The sequence below is a fragment of the Bufo bufo genome, chromosome 11 (genome assembly GCF_905171765.1).
Source record: "Bufo bufo chromosome 11, aBufBuf1.1, whole genome shotgun sequence".
In the NCBI taxonomy this organism is placed as follows: domain Eukaryota; kingdom Metazoa; phylum Chordata; class Amphibia; order Anura; family Bufonidae; genus Bufo; species Bufo bufo.
The window spans coordinates 91,451,938-91,469,234 of record NC_053399.1 but is presented as its reverse complement, the minus strand read 5'-3'; the positions used below and the strand labels follow the sequence as shown (position 1 = coordinate 91,469,234).

The window sequence follows — 17,297 nt, the reverse complement described above, 5'->3', positions numbered from 1 at the left end:
CGCACTGACATTTCCCCCCCACTTTTGGGGGTAAAAAAAAGTGCGTCTTATAAAGCGAAAAATACGATATATTCTAATTTATTAAGATGTACCTATATTTCCTCAATCTCCAACACAGCAAATATAATCTTCTTCAAGATGAAGCTGCAAGAAACCACCTTACAGCTGTAATCCTGCTTGTGTTAGGTGGATTGTACACGGCAAATTATGTTGTACCCCTCCCAAAAAGTTGCGTGGTTGCTACATCATTTCCCTTGCAATGTTCATGTTTCTCACGTACTGTTTTTCCTTCATCTCCACCACATCGATCATTACCTCTCTCAAGATGAAGCTGCAAAAGCCCACAAGGCGCCTGTATGCTTCTCTTACAGCTGTGATCCTGCTCGTGTTAGGTGGGTCTTGCTTTATTTTATTATAATGAAACCTATGGGGGCTGCTTATGGGTGCAGAGAGATGATTGACATATCTGAGACTAAGTAAGAGACCTTCAGCAATCAACAGACTAAAGGGTCTTGCCCTTGTCGCACTACTGAGCAATGTGCCCCTTCCACTTAACACAGAAGTCCTTATCTCCAACTTACACTGATGGGACGTATCCTATCATCTATAATACATGGTTAGGGCTGGTGAGTCAATTTGGGCTTCATTATTTGGGCTTCACAAGGTCTTTTATTTGAAAGTGTTGGGCTATGAACTCTGATTTTGGCTGATCTATAATAATTTGAGGTCTATCAGTATTTTTAGAATTTAAAAGATTGTCCTATCTGGACAATCCCTACCCGCATGCCTCATTAGGATTCAAAGACATCATTAAGGGGGAAAGTCTTGGCTTCTTGGCTGCAGACGCTCCCCAACCCTTCCCTGCTCTTGATTAATGGCTCAGTGGTATCCTACTAGTTAGGACATAGTATTATGCAGGAGACCACTGGAGCAGTCCATCAAGAGCAAAAGGGAAGGGTTAGCAGTCAAGGATTCAGGAGGACACTTTATTGGTTTATGTAGTGCCCTAGAGCAGGGAGTACTTTGACATTTGGACGTTTGTGGACATTTGCCTATATCCCCTATGCAAAGTTAAAACTTTTTATTTTATTTCTCTTGAAAGGGTTAACTTATACTGTTTAATACTGTGTACCTGCATTTTATATGTTGTGATATATATCCTGTTCATTATCACTGTATTAATATGGCTCTGTGGAAAGGGTTAACGAATACTGAGAGACTGTTAGGCCTCTTTCACACGGGCGAGTTTTCCGCGCGGGTGCAATGCGTTCATCCGCACTGAATCCGGACCCATTCATTTCTATGGGGCTGTGCACACGTGCAGTGATTTTCACGCATCCCTTGAGCGTTGCGTGAAAATCGCAGCATGCTCTATATTGTGCGTTTTTCACGCAACGCAGGCCCCATAGAAGTGAATGGGGCTGGGTGAAAATCGCAAGCATCCGCAAGCAAGTGCGGATACGGTGCGATTTTCACGCATGGTTGCTAGGAGACGATCGGGATGGAGACCCGATCTTTATTATTTTCCCTTATAACATGGTTATAAGGGAAAATAATAGCATTTTTAATACAGAATGTATAGTAAAATAGCGCTGGAGGGGTTAGGCTACTTTCACACTTGCGTTCGGGGTTCCACTTGTAAGTTCCGTTTGAAGGCTCTCACAAGCGGCCCCGAATGGATCCGTACAGCCCCAATGCATTCTGAGTGGAAGCGGATCTGCTCAGAATGCATCAGTTTGGCACCGTTTGGGCTCCGTTCCGCTCAGCAGGCGGACACCCGAACGCAGCTTGCAGCGTTTTCGTGTCCGCCTGGCCGTGCGGAGCCAAACGGTTCCATACAGACTTACAATGCAAGTCAATGGGGACGGATCCGTTTGACGTTGACACAATATGGTGCAATTGCAAACGGATCCGTCCCCCATTGACTTTCATGTGTACATGACTGCCCCCTGCTGCCTGGCAGGTGCTGCCAGGCAGCAGAGGGCAGACCCCCCCTCCCACCCCTGTATTTAACTCATTGGTGGCCAGTGTGGCCCCCCCTCCCTCCCCTGTAGTTAACACATTGGTGGCCAGTGCGGCCGGCCCCCCCTCCCTCCACCAGCAGGGGGAAGTCATGTACACAGTTCTTTTAGTATATTCTAACCTGAAGCGTCCCCATCACCATGGGAACGCCTCTGTGTTAGAATATACTGTCGGATCTGAGTTTTCACGAAGTGAAAAATCAGATCTGAAATAAACAGTTATGCAGACGGATCCATTCTGAACGGATGCAAGCGTTTGCATTATAGGAGCGGATCCATCTGTACAGACACCAGACGGATCCACTCCTAACGCAAGTGTGAAAGTAGCCTTAAAAAATAAATAAAACATTAAACTCACCTCATCCACTTGATCTCGCAGCCCGGCTCGCCTTCTTTCTTCTTCTTTAATGACCTGGGAGGAAAAGGACCTTTGGTGACGTCACTGCGCTCATCACATGGTCCATCACCATGGTGACGGACCATGTGACGGACCATGTGATGAGCGCAGTGACGTCACCAAAGGTCCTTTTCCTCCCAGGTCATCAAAGAAGAAGGAGCTAAAACAATGTATCTGTTTGTGCTGAGTTTCTCCAGTCCACCCCTCCCACTAGAAGGTTCTAGTCTAGCAAAAACTGTATATAAGGAGAACAGTCAGAGCCCCTAGTGTGCTGCAGTTAGCGGCCAGTGCTTGGAGGGGAGACTCATGCTAGCCTGCCTGAGTGACCAGAAGACGCTGAGATAGGGATGCTGAGCCACAGACCCTGTGTCACTAACCCTGTGACCAAGGAGCCACCCGGACCACTGAACTACAGACCGTGGGCCCTTGACCATGATGCCAGCCTTCTGAGAGAGAGGGACAGCTAGCTCAGGCCTTTCCTCAGCATCAAACCCTTCTTCTGCCAGGGAGGAGACTGGAGAAGCCAGTCCTATGCCATGCCAGTATTGTTTTGGACCTGAATTCCTCCAGACCCTGACTCTCTGGACTTATTTTCCATTGGGGTGCACCACGCCTTACCATCCCTTCCGGAGAACAGCAACGCGTGGTGACACCTCGACAGTATCCGGGGGACCCAGCGTAGTGTTGGGGCCACCCCAAACCCACCCACTGCATTTACAAGGCAACAATGGAGGCCACAGGCACTATCTGGTGACATACCGCCATCACAGTTCAACCACACAGTCATGGGCGGATTAGGAACTTAAAGTGGCCCTGAAAAAAAAATAAAAGTGTCCCTGTGTTGTAGGTGGGTCTAAATTAACAGAAGACAGGGAAATACAAGTAAGCTGGATCAACACAAGTAGGCAGAGCCAACTTATATATAGACAGACCCAGCACAAAATACCACCAAAGCAGTACCAAATACATCAGTGCCACAGTACCGCCAACTGTATCACTGATTTTTTAACCGTACATACTTGACAAACACCGATTTTTTTAAAAAATTCTCTCCCTAAAATACACAAATCAATTACTAATCCACCTGGTAGACTCCTCATTTCTCGTATAAGGTCTGTTTCACAGAAGCGAATCCATTGCGGGAATCACGCTCTGTGTGTGAGAGTGATCCTCCGTTCTGGATTTATAATGCTATGTGCCTCTGCTTGACCTTACCGCTACAGAATCATAGTCAGATAAAGCTGTCAGTATGATCCTGTAGAAGTAAGGTCAAGCAGAGGCACATAGCATTATAAAAAGTTGTTCTTACCTGTCCTGAGGATTCCTGGCTGCTCCAGTCAGTGCCCGTTGCCGCTTCTGCCGACTTCCGTGCTCATGGAGCGTCCCCATCACCATGGGAACGTCTCCATACTAGAATGTACTGTCGGATGTGAGAATTAAGTTGAAATTGCAATGCGATTACTTCAAGTTATATTAATCGCATTGCGATTTCAACTTAGACCTGGTTTACTATGGTTGGGTTGGTAGAATTAGCGAAGATGACGAATATGACGAATGTATTCGTCATATTCCTCAAAACGAAGATAACAAAGTATTCTCCATCTTCGTTTTAGCTCCATATTTGTCATCTTCGCTAATTCTAGATATCAAACCAATAGGAAAGTTACCTTAAGTTAAAATCGCAATACGCAATTATTTAAATCGCATATTAATCGCGATAACTAGAATAATGATGAATATTCGATTTCGATGAATATGAGACGAATATTCAAGCGAATATTCGCGAATTTCGTCGAAATGGAATATGGCACCTCCCGCTATTCAAGATCCATCTTTTTATTTCCCCACTCACATAGCTCTGCTAGGCTTACTTTATTAGTGCCACAACGTGGGGGTACATATCTTTTATTGATTAACCTTTAATTCAATTTTATTTTTTTATTTTTTTGCAAGGGGGAAAGTAAATCAGAAACAGTTTTTCATCTTTTTAATGATATGTACTGTGCAGTATAAATAACTACCATATTATTTGCCCTATAAGACGCACCTAGGTTTTAGAAGAGGACAATAAGAAAAAAATATTTTGAACCGAAAGGTGTGCTTTGAACTAATGGTGGTCTGTGGATGGCACTGTTATGGGGGGATCTGTGGATGGCACTGTTATGGGGGATCTGTGGATGGCACTGTTATGGGGGATCTGTGGAGGACACACTGTTATGGGGGATCTGGGGATGACACTGTTATGGGAGATCTGTGGAGGACACACTGTTATGGGGGATCTGTAGAGGACACACTGTTATGGGGGATCTGGGGATGACACTGTTATGGGAGATCTGTGGAGGACACACTGTTATGGGGGATCTGTGGAGGACACACTGTTATGGGGGATCTGTGGAGGACACACTGTTATGGGGGATCTGTGGATGACACACTGTTATTGGGGATCTGTGGATGACACACTGTTATTGGGGATCTGTGGATGACACACTGTTATGGGGGATCTGTGGATGACACACTGTTATTGGGGATCTGTAGATGACACACTGTTATGGGGGGATCTGTGGATGACGCACTGTTATGGGGGATCTGTGGAGGACACACTGTTATGGGGGATCTGTGGAGGACACACTGTTATGGGGGATCTGTGGATGACACACTGTTATGGGGGATCTGTGGATGACACACTGTTATGAGGGATCTGTGGATGGCACTGTTATGGGGGATCTGCGGATGACACACTGTTATGGGGGATCTGTGGATGGCACTGTTATGGGGGATCTGTGGATGACGCACTGTTATGGGGGATCTGTGGATGACACACTGTTATGGGGGATCTGTGGATGGCACTGTTATGGGGGATCTGTGGTTGGCACTGTTATGGGGGATCTGTGGATGGCACTGTTATGGGGGGATCTATGGATGACACTGTTATGGGGGGGATCTGTGGATGACACTGTTATGGGGGATCTGTGGATGACATATAGGTAGCATTTTATATATACAGATCCCCCCCCATAACAGTGTCATCCACAGATCCCCCCCCATAATAGTGTCCCTGGGTAAAATAGTGAATGAACTCCAATACAGGAGGTGGGGGTCGGCATCTGGTGCTTTAATGCCAGCGGGGCCCGGTGCAGTCACTGTATTCTATTAGACCGGGCCCCGCTCACTATACCGAAACCCCTGACGAAACCTAGGTCGGGTGCTACACGAGGAACCACCATTTGGTTTCATGCTTTTATAATTCACTCTTGTGAGTATAAAAAAAATCCTTGGGTACTTGGAACTTCACTATTTTGCGCCAAAATTTCATTACAGCGGTTTGGATGTCCTCCGGTGCATCGACCCCTGAATTTTATTTTGTGTGGATGCATTGTGAAGAGCTTGGAAATCCGATACACCTTTACCTGACGTGCCTCTATGTACTGGGCAGCACGACCACCATTACCTATTCATTTCTGCCAGAAAGCAGACGAATTCCCGTGGGATCCCATAAAAACATTCTTCTAAAAAAAAAGAAAACCCATCTCCAAAAGACCAGGTTCTTGAGAGGTGGGGGGCTGCAGTGTGTGTTCCAGGTCATAATGGTTATCTTCTATATAAGACGTGAGGGGGGTGAAGGGACCTTGGGCTTAGAGAGCACAGGAAGTGATTGTTAGGATTTACACTTTCTGCTCCGTTCACACGACCGTATGTATTTTGCAGTGCGCAAAAAATACGTATGACGTCCGTGTGCATTCCGTATTTTGCGGAACGGAACAGCTGGCTCCTAATAGAACAGTCCTATCCTTGTCCGTAATGCGGACAATAATAGGACAAGACTCAAAATGTTGCGGAACGGAAATACGGACATACGGAAACGGAATGCTCATGGAGTACATTCCGTTTTTTTTGCGGACCCATTAAAATGACGTTCAGCATACGGTCCGCAAAAAAAAAAACGGAACAGAAACTGAAAAAAATATATGGTCGTGTGAATGAGCCCTAACGCAAATCACTGAGCCGAAACCTCATCCACCACTGATCGCCCTAACGAACAGACCTTCATGACACTGGCAGAAGAAGAATCACGCAGTCCAGGGTCAGGAAGGTGTGTTAGTTTGACCTATATAACATGTCTGCTTACCACGGTAGGGACGCGTCTGCCTTTTCTTGACCGCGGCTCCTCTTGCGAGCAGCAATCCTTGTGCTGCCACCACCATCACACGCTGGGGCTGAACTCCGCTATATAATTATTTTTATTAAACGATCATTCGTTCTTAGGATAAAGTCAGACAACCCCAGTAAATGTGACAGTGATGGTTTCTCCTGTGTCTGCAGGAGGTGAAGCCAACATCCAGGTCCACAAGAACGTTCTACTGCACGGATCGCTCAGGATGTCTTATTCTCCTTCCCAGAAGATCGGAGCAAGTAAATTAATTACCTGGAGGTTTGATAAGATCAATGAACAAGTCACAATACTGGACACCACTGAGAAACCACATTATGTATATCCCTCTAAGTTCAGGGATCGGCTACAAGTGTCTGAGAACCTACACACATTGACCATCGTGGATCTGACTATGGAAGATGGTGGGATGTACACCATTGACGTTGTAGATGTAAATGGAGTACGAGAATCTTATTCATTTAATGTCACCGTCTATGGTACGTATATTCACGTTGACTTTATAGTATCCCAGGATCAACCCTATTAAACCAGCCCTATCGCCTTGTAGCGCTGATCCTGCTGATTTAAATGATACCTGTCTTGTGAAAATCAGTTCTGCCGTTCCTGAGAAATAAAAAGATTTTTATTTTTTATGTAAATTAAGGATTCGGTGCACTGAGGGGTGTGTCCTAGCCTCTCGGTGCACCTCAGTTCCTAAGTACTGGTCACGCCCCTGAGGGCACCGAAGCCCTAATTTGCATAAAGAATAAAAGGCTTTTATGCTGGGGAACGACAGATTTTCACAAGACAGGTATGGTTCTGATCAGCAGGATCAACCCTACCAGATGGGTTCTCTTTAACTAGGTAGCTCCTGGATTGGGATCATTTAGTAAACTGAAAATGGCTCCATGCAGATGTTATTGAAGAAAGACTTCAAGGACATCCAGATCTTATCTAGAACGGGAACCAGAAAAATGTCTCCATACCGCTACCAAACAATTGTGCAGATGCAGGTGACAGAGGTGAAGAGGTCTGCAGTGACCACTAGGGGGAGCCAACTACATGTGAAATGACATTGCTGCCTGCCACTGAAATGCAGGAAACCAGAAACAATCATTTAACCCCTTAAGGACCCTGGGATTTTCCATTTTTGCATTTTCGTTTTTCACTCCCCGCCTTCCCATAGTCCTAACTTTTTTATTTTTCAATTCACATAGCCTTAAGAGGGCTTATTTTTGCGGGGCAAGTTGTACTTTCTAACGGCACCATTTACGGTTGCATACCATGTAGTAGGGAGCGGTAAAAAAATTCCAAATGGGGTAGAATTGGGAAAAAATGCAATTCTGATAAAGGTTTTTTATTTATTTTTTACACTGTACACTATGTGGTAAAATTGACCTGTTATCTTTACTCTCCAGGTCAGTACGGTTACGATAGCACACTATAACCTTTTTGTAATTATGTGTACGGGGCCGTATGAGGGCTCATTTTTTGCGGGACGATCTGTTCTTTTCAGTGATAAAGTGTGTGCAACTTTTTGAACACTTTTTCTAAAAAAATTATTGGGTAGTTGAAGTGACAAAAAATGGCAAATTGGCTGTTTGAATTTTTTTTCCGTCTGCCATTAATATTGTTATATTTTAATAGTATGGGCATTTTCGCACACGCCGATGCCCATGATGTTTATTTTTTCATTAGTTAAGTTTTTTTTTTTTAAGGAAAGGGGGGTTATTTGAACTTTTAGTTTTTTTCATTTTTTTCTATATTTGTAAAACCTTTTTTTAACTTTTTTTAAAACTTATTTTAAGTCATCTTGGGTAAATAGCCATCATTGAAGACTTCATTTGCACTATATCAATACAAGGCTGCCACCTAGTGGCCTGTATTGATATATACATCTAATTGACTCTGAAGCCTGCTTGAGGCTTCAGTCAATTAGCACAAGGTAACAGGTTCCCCGATCTCAGCCGGGAAACGCTGTTACCGGACCGGAAGCGCGCGACTTCGGGTTCCGGTCTGCGCAGATGCCGTAGTCACATTTGACCACGGCATCTGAAAGGTAAGATGTATGCGATCAGCCTTATGGCTGATCGCATACATATGTCGCGGGTCTCTGTAATTTTAAATAGCAGAAACCCCGCGGCTAAGGCGCCTGCTGCACATGCGAGCGGGCGCCATGTTTAGGGATCGGACCCATGACGTACAGCTACTTCATGGGTCCTTAAGGGGTTAAAGATCACTGTCCTCAGAGATTGCCCTCTAATCAGCAGTGATTTGACACCGTACAATGTGGTATAATATGTGTGCAGTATGGCAGTACACTTCTAGCAACACTGATTGGATTACAGCTCCTAATGTAGCTATTCTTATGTGACAGCTCCATATAGCATCCTCAGACCTATTGCATCTTCCTGTTATTTTTCTAACTACTCATAGACATTGTATGGATGATCTTCACCACCACTTAAAGGGATTGTCCAAGATTAAAAAAAACAAAAAACAAAACATAGCTTTACATTCATACGTAACATTATCCTGTACTGATCCTGAGTTACATCCTGTATTATACTCCAGAGCTGCACTCACTATTCTGCTGGTGCAGTCACTGTGTACATACATTACTTATCCTGTACTGATCCTGAGTTACATCCTGTATTATACTCCAGAGCTGCACTCACTATTCTGCTGGTGCAGTCACTGTGTACATACATTACTTATCCTGTACTGATCCTGAGTTACATCCTGTATTATACTCCAGAGCTGCACTCACTATTCTGCTGGTGCAATCACTGTGTACATACATTACTTATCCTGTACTGATCCTGAGTTACATCCTGTATTATACTCCAGAGCTGCACTCACTATTCTACTGGTGGATTCACTGTGTACATACATTACTAATCCTGTACTGATCCTGAGTTACGTCCTGTATTATACTCCAGAGCTGCAGTCACTATTCTGCTGGTGCAGTCACTGTGTACATACATTACTTATCCTGTACTGATCCTGAGTTACATCCTGTATTATACTCCAGAGCTGCACTCACTATTCTGCTGGTGCAGTCACTGTGTACATATATTACTAATCCTGTACTGATCCTGAGTTACGTCCTGTATTATACTCCAGAGCTGCACTCACTATTCTGCTGGTGCAGTCACTGTGTACATACATTACATTACTTACCCTGTACTGATCCTGAGTTACATCCTGTATTATACTCCAGAGCTGCACTCAAACGATTTTAAGTTTATTATGTAATCCTAATTCAGGAACTCTGCAATTGGGAGCATTTAAAGGGCTTGTATTAGCAGAAACAACTCTGTTAAACCAGCCACAATGCCTGGTAAGGTTGATTCTGCTGATTAAAATGACATCTGTCTTGTGAAAATCAGTTGTGATGTTCCCGAGAAAAAAGGCTTTTACTCTTCATACAAATGAGGGCTTCAGTGCACAGAGGGGTGGGGCCTGGCTTCTCAGTGCTGGCCACGCCCCTCAGTGCACTAAAGACTTCATTTATATAAATAACAAAAGTCTTTTTTCTCAGGAACGCCACCACCGATTTTCACAAAACAAGTATCATTTTAATCAGCAGGATCAACCCTTCACACATCGGTCCACCAAGGTCTACAGTGCCTTATATGTTCTCTCATTACAGAGCCTGTTCCACTTCCAAGTATAAGGACTGAGGTGACGGAGAACGCCATAGACAGATGCAATGTTACTCTTCATTGCTCTGTCCCATCAAACACATCAGATTTCTCCTATAGCTGGCAATGTGGAGATAGGAAATCTGATTGTCAGCAGTATAATAATGGAAGAACAGTCCAGATATCCCTGAAGAACGACTCCAAGGACATGGAGATCCTGTGCATAGTCCAGAACCCTGTGGACAAGAAGAATGTCTCTATCCACGTACAAGAAACCTGTATGTTTACAGGTGAGATTCTCTTCAGAATGGCTGGATTATTAAGGTTAGGTTAAGCTCACAGATGGGTAATGTATAGAAACACATACATATAATCCATATAGAAACACATATACAGAAACGTAATCCATATAGAAACAGATACGTAATCCATATCTTATCTATGCAGAAACACCCCCCCAAAATCCATATAGAAACAATAATGCATATAGAAAAACAAATGTAATCCAAATAGAAACACCTATACACAATCTGCGCAATCTATACAGAGACACATACATATTAGGCTACTTTCACATTAGCGTTTTTTGCAGATTTGTCATGGATCTGCAAAAATGCTTCCGTTACAATAATACAACCGCCTGCATCCGTCATGAACGGATCCGGTTGTATTATGTCTTCTGTAGCCATGACGGATCCGTCATTAACACCATTGAAGGTCAAAGGGGGACGGATCCGTTTTCTATTGTGTCAGAGAAAACGGATAGGTCCCCATTGACTTACAATGTGTGCCAGGACGGATCCGTCTTGCTCGGTAACCACATCGCGGACAGAAAAATGCTGCATGCAGCGTTATTCTGTCTGGGATGGGAGCGCAACCAAATGGAACAGAATACATTCCGTTTCGTTCAGTTCAGTTTTGACCCCATTCACAATGAATGGGGACGAAACTGAAGCGTTTTCATCCGCTAAAATCCGCTATTGAAATCTCAATAGCGGAATTGAAAACGCTAATGTGAAAGTAGCCTTATCCATATAGAAGCACATATACACAAATGTAATCTAAATAGAAACACATACATAATCTACACTCACCTAAAGAATTATTAGGAACACCTGTTCTATTTCTCATTAATGCAATTCTCTAGTCAACCAATCACATGGCAGTTGCTTCAATGCATTTAGGGGGGTGCTCCTGGTCAAGACAATCTCCTGAACTCCAAACTGAATGTCAGAATGGGAAAGAAAGGTGATTTAAGCAATTTTGAGCGTGGCATGGTTGTTGGTGCCAGACGGGCCGGTCTGAGTATTTCACAATCTGCTCAGTTACTGGGATTTTCACGCACAACCATTTCTAGGGTTTACAAAGAATGGTGTGAAAAGGGAAAAACATCCAGTATGCGGCAGTCCTGTGGGCAAAAATGCCTTGTGGATGCGAGAGGTCAGAGGAGAATGGGCCGACTGATTCAAGCTGATAGAAGAGCAACGTTGGCTGAAATAACCACTCGTTACAACCGAGGTCTGCAGCAAAGCATTTGTGAAGCCACAACACGCACAACCTTGAGGCGGATGGGCTACAACAGCAGAAGACCCCACCGGGTACCACTCATCTCCACTACAAATAGGAAAAAGAGGCTACAATTTGCATGAGCTCACCAAAATTGGACTGTTGAAGACTGGAAAAATGTTGCCTGGTCTGATGAGTCTCGATTTCTGTTGAGACATTCAAATGGTAGAGTCCGAATTTGGCGTAAACAGAATGAGAACATGTACCCATCCTCTGATGGCCACTTCCAGCAGGATAATGCACCATGTCACAAAGCTCCAATCATTTCACATTGGTTTCTTGAACATGACAATGAATTCACTGTTCTAAAATGGCCCCACAGTCACCAGATCTCAACCCAATAGAGCATCTTTGGGATGTGGTGGAACGGGAGCTTCGTGCCCTGGATGTGCATCCCTCAAATCTCCATCAACTGCAAGATGCTATCCTATCAATATGGGCCAACATTTCTAAAGAATGCTATCAGCACCTTGTGGAATCAATGCCACGTAGAATTAAGGCAGTTCTGAAGGCAAAAGGGGGTCCAACACCGTATTAGTATGGGGGCACTAATAATTCTTTAGGTGAGTGTATATAGAAACACATACATATAATCCATATAGAAACACAAACGTAATCTATATATAATCTATACAGAAACACACACCCAAAATCCATATAGAAACACAAACATAATCCATATAGAAACACATGCATACACAATCTATATACAAAGAGATGCATACACAATCTATATAAAAAACACATACATATAATCCATATAGAAGCACATACAGAGTGTTCATACACATGTATAAGTACCTCGTACACATACATCATTCCTAGAAGGTAAAGAGAGATGACTTACATGTACAGTATGTATAATGTGTACTCACCAGAGCAGCATATGAGGCAGTTCATACTCCATGAAGAAGTGCCTGCAGTTTGGTGGAGAGAGCAGGAGGTGGCCTGTAACCTGCACAGGAACGGGAGCGCATACACTGAGCCAAACCTGTAGCTGGCATGTGGGATCCTGGGAGGGAAGGGGGAAGTAGTTGGCTCTCCTGATTGTCAGCTCTGCTGTTCAGTGATGTATCAGCGGTAAACTACTGTTCAGTACATACACAAAGTAAGCCTAGTGCTTATAGACTGAGCACATCGGGACACGTAGACCTTGTGAGAGATGAGAATCCATTTTGTATAAATATTTCTTCCATCTTGTGCATATGTGGAAAATGAATGAGCCAGCTGGCAGGATGTAGGGAGTCTCTGTGTATATAGATCAAATGTTCCTGGCTGCAAGGCCAAGGTAAGCAGCTCCCTCGCTCCCTTATCAGAGTTTGACATACAAGAGAGAGTTATGTTCCTTCTGAGTTTACGGATGTACTGCTGAAGAATGTCAACTTTGAGATAAGATGCTGCAGAAACTTCTTAATTATTAGAATTCTGTTAGTATAGTGCGGAAGTATTGCCTTTTATGAATAACAAAACAAATTATTAGTTTCGATTTTCACCCCCATGGTAGTGGGCCAGATTTGGCTATGATTATCTGTAGTGTTATAAAAATGTATACGTGTGTGGAATAAAGGAGAGAATCTGATTCAGCAGTGTGTCTGTGTCTGCTCTCTGAGCGCTCATAAGGACACTTTAATTGGGACCCCGACAATTATAGAAGAAGGGGGTTTTGCACCAACAACCTCTCCTGCTCCAAATTAAAAATAGGTTTTTCGTCCACTGTTTAGTTGAAAATTTACAGGGCTGACCCTGCTGATTAAAATGATACCTGTCTTGTGAAAATCGGTTGTGGCGTTCCTGAGAAAAATGACATGTTTTCTTTACAGTGAGGGGCGTGGCCAACACTGGATAGCTGAGGAGCGCTAATGAGCTTGGCCCTGCCCCTTAATGCGCTGAAGCCTTCCTTTGTATAAAAAAGTATTTTTTCTCAGGAACGCCACAACCGATTTTCACAAGTGAGGTATCATTTTAATCAGCAGGATCATTCCTACCAGGCAGTGTGAATTTTTATGGGGCCGATGCTCCTGAGTGGGGTAATCTTTAAGCAGGACAGTTTTTGCTTTTTAATGACAACCCATCTCAATGATGTCTCTGTTCTTGTTTACAGAAAGGTCACCCACTTTGAGATCGAGATCTCTTTATCTTCTGATCATAAAGCCAGCGCAATGTGTACTGTTCCTGGTGCCGTTAATAATATATCTTGCTATGATAAGGGAAGAAAAGGTAGGTAGGTAGTCTCCTACCACTTTCTGTATAAAGGGCACTTCAATCACATCTCGTGACCACTGTGGTGACACTCCATATCACTGTGGTGGGCTGCTATTGGCCACTGCAGTCACATGATAAGTCCTTGATGTGTACGAGACGTCATCATGTCCCCATATATACAGACAGTGAATGGTTGCCTCCGGGACTCTCCATTGATTTCTATGTCAAGAGGGTGTAGCTTATGCTAATTTTCAGAATGGAGCATTACTACTATTTTGTAGGCCCTCCAATATAAAAAAGGAGGTGGGGCTTAACATGTAACTATACTCGAATACTTATTTTCTCCCCTGAAAAAGCTCTTTTTAGTCTCTTGGCGTGCTCTTCTTATGGAAGTGATTCTTAAACTGTAAGAAAGGGAGAAATAGCCAAGTTCCTCTTGTACTGCCTTACTCTGGTCATGTGACCAGGGCCTAGCTGTAGTTGGTGTAGTGGTAAAGGACCTCCCCTGAGGAGAATCAACGGTCCGACTGCTAAATAAGAAGGCACCAGTAATCGTGGGGTAGGTGAGGGGCAAAGTAGAGAGAATAGTGACTAAGTATTTTCCATTTTCTTTTATCAGGATTTCAGAAGTTTCGTTTCAGATGAAATAACATGTTAACCAGGCATTGTGAATCAGGTAAGAGAAGTGCTCACATTTGATGTCGATGGGTATAGCAGAAAGTATGGCCGGTGTTTGATTTACAGTTGCAACAATTGGGAGACATTTGACGATTGGCGTCAGTGGGTATGGCAGAAAGTATGGCCGGTGTCTGAATTACAGTTGCTGCAATTGGGACACATCCTAGAAAATGTGCAGTTGTGAATATAGAATAAATTGCTAAGTTTTAATTTTTCTTTCTACTTTTTTTCACAGCTTAACACACTGTGGACATAGAGAAATGACTCTGCAGCCAACATCACCTACGCCAGTATTACACGACACCAACTCCGCTGGCAGCACATAAACAGTTTTAGAAAAAAATGCATCTACAGGCAACATAGTGTAAATCTTTCATCTGCCTGTCGGGGAAACTACAGCTCCCAGTATGTCCTGACAGCTGCAGGCAACAGCCAGAGAGCCACAAGATGGGATGTAAAAAATAAAAAAAAATTGTAGAAAAGTGAAAAAAAAAGAAAAGAAAAAAGATATGCTCTTATACAATGGTTTGTTGGAGAAAAATAAAAAAGAATAAAAAAAAAACATACAAAATTGGTATCGCTGCATCCATAACGACCTGTACTATAAAATGAACACATTAATCTGTCCTGAATGGTGAACACTGTCAAAAAAAGCTCCCCTAAAACAATGACCGTCTCCTGCTGCTACAATAGCTGCTTTTTGTTCATCCTCCCTCACAAAAACTAGGAATCGAAAAATTGTAGGTACAGTACCGATGAGAATACAGGTCAACCTGACCAAAAAAAGTCCTCAGACAGCTCCATTGATACAAAAATAAAGAGGTTATGGTGTCTGGAATGTGGAGGTTGACAAAGCAAAAAACTGCATTCTTATAATGTATCTTTACGGGTTAATTCTTAAAATACACAATCCTAAGGCGGTTCCTAGCAGAAGTCAGAGGAGTCCTTGCCCTCCGCCAACTGCACGTCCTCGTTTCTTGTGTTGAATCCTGGACGTGTCTCTGCATGTGTGCAAAGAAAAGAATACAACATACTCTACATCAGCTCCCAAGGGGTTGAAAGTAGACTGCCCCTGTAATGACCAATCTTGAAGCTCTTGGGCGCTAAATGCAAAATCTGTACCATGGTCTCCACCTATTATGTACCATTTATAATACTGGTGTCTTCCTATGTACCTAAAGTGACACTGTGGGCTCCAGGGTTTCAGTATAGTCTGAGGTTCCTTGAGTCCATCAGAAGAAGTCATCCACCACAGAAGGTCTAATATCCAAATCGAGTGACCACTACGAATCTTAATATTAATTTTATAGCTGTTTTAATTATTTTTTTAATGTCCAAAAAAATGTGAAATATAATGGTGAAGTTTGAAGAATATGTGATCAGAAGAACTCCAGGGTCATCTTAGACTTTGGAAAAGTATAAAGAAAAGATTTGCACATCTCATTTTTGGATCCAATGTTCTGATTAAGTCCTCACAAATGTTTCCATCTTCTACCATTAATGTATCACACCACCGAAATGGGAGCTACATGGTGGCAGAATAACTACAGGCACCATAGAGTTTCATGAAGGAAACCATCTCGTCTAATATGTTTCTACCACTATAGCAGATCTGGGTGTGGTTATAGTGCCCTATGGGTGATGACATAGTTTTGTTGTGTAACTAACATCAAAACATGTGTCAACATAAAACACGACCATAACACAAGAGTTATGAAACATGTTATATACACATCACTTGTTAACTATTAAATCAGAAGAGAACCCCTTCAACTGTGTACAGAAAGATCTCAATGGGAAAGTACACTGCATTATAAGAAGTAGAGACATCTTGAGAAGATATAACCTCTGTGTAAGACAAAGTATTTTATATATACCATCCACACAGTGAGCCAGCTGTGGTCCAGTAGGAGATAACATGCTAGGCAAGTGTCAATTGGGATTGAAGTCTCTCATCTGTCTGACATACCTGACAATACCTGAAATGGTTGCCCTTCTAAATCACAGGATCATACATGAAATGGTTACCCTTTCATACCAGTGGGCCATACTTGAGATGGCTTCTCGTGCAGACCAAGGACCATACCTTATGTTGTTAACGTCTTAACGCAGATGCCATAACTGAGATGGCTACTCTACCACACCAAGAGCCGTACCCAACATGGTTATCCCTCCACATCAGGGAGCTATAACTGAGATGGTTATAGAACCACACTAGGGGACTTACCTGAGATAGTTACATCTTCCTGTCAGGGATCATATCTGAGATGGTGCCCTTTCCATACCAGAAGGCAAGGCTTATTGAGTTGATCTTCCATCCCAGATTTTTTATTTTTTAATGAAAGCCCGAGGTACATGCTTTCTACACCCATGCATCAAAACCATGCAGTGTGCCAGACAAAAACGTGCACTAGGTCACGGTCCATTACAGGCCCTCTCCATAAGAGAAGGGCCCCCCATAAACCAATTACAGATGCCATACCTGAGGTGCTTACCCCTCCACACAACAGACCATAGCTGTTATAGATACATCTCCACACCAGAAACAATATCTGAACTTATTATACCTCTACACTTGGGACCTTATCTGGTGGTTATTCCTCCAAAACAGGAGGTCATTTTGAGACATTTATTCC

General features: G+C 43.2%; 1 protein-coding gene across 2 annotated transcripts; it reads left to right on the top strand.

Annotated features, from left to right (window-relative positions):
* Nucleotides 1-320: 320 nt before the first annotated feature.
* LOC120981664 (SLAM family member 5-like) lies at nt 321-15,173 on the top strand. Of its 2 annotated transcripts, none has more exons than XM_040411271.1 (5): nt 321-392; nt 6,739-7,065; nt 10,224-10,505; nt 13,883-13,998; nt 14,897-15,173. In XM_040411271.1, exons 1-5 carry the CDS (start codon nt 326-328, stop codon nt 14,915-14,917), a joined length of 813 nt encoding a protein of 270 aa, XP_040267205.1. In that variant the 5' UTR covers nt 321-325; the 3' UTR covers nt 14,918-15,173. The 2 variants fall into 2 exon arrangements, with proteins under 2 accessions (XP_040267205.1, XP_040267206.1); XM_040411272.1 differs by having other exon boundaries at nt 13,883-14,002.
* Nucleotides 15,174-17,297: the final 2,124 nt, after the last annotated feature.

Bases quoted from the DNA above. Each gene is read 5' to 3' on its own strand.
- LOC120981664 (XM_040411271.1), top strand. From the start codon at position 326: ATGAAGCTGCAAAAGCCCACAAGGCGCCTGTATGCTTCTCTTACAGCT. The intron at 393-6,738 runs GTGGGTCTTGCT...CTGTGTCTGCAG, and splicing joins TGTGATCCTGCTCGTGTTAG to GAGGTGAAGCCAACATCCAG. The intron at 10,506-13,882 runs GTGAGATTCTCT...TCTTGTTTACAG, and splicing joins AGAAACCTGTATGTTTACAG to AAAGGTCACCCACTTTGAGA.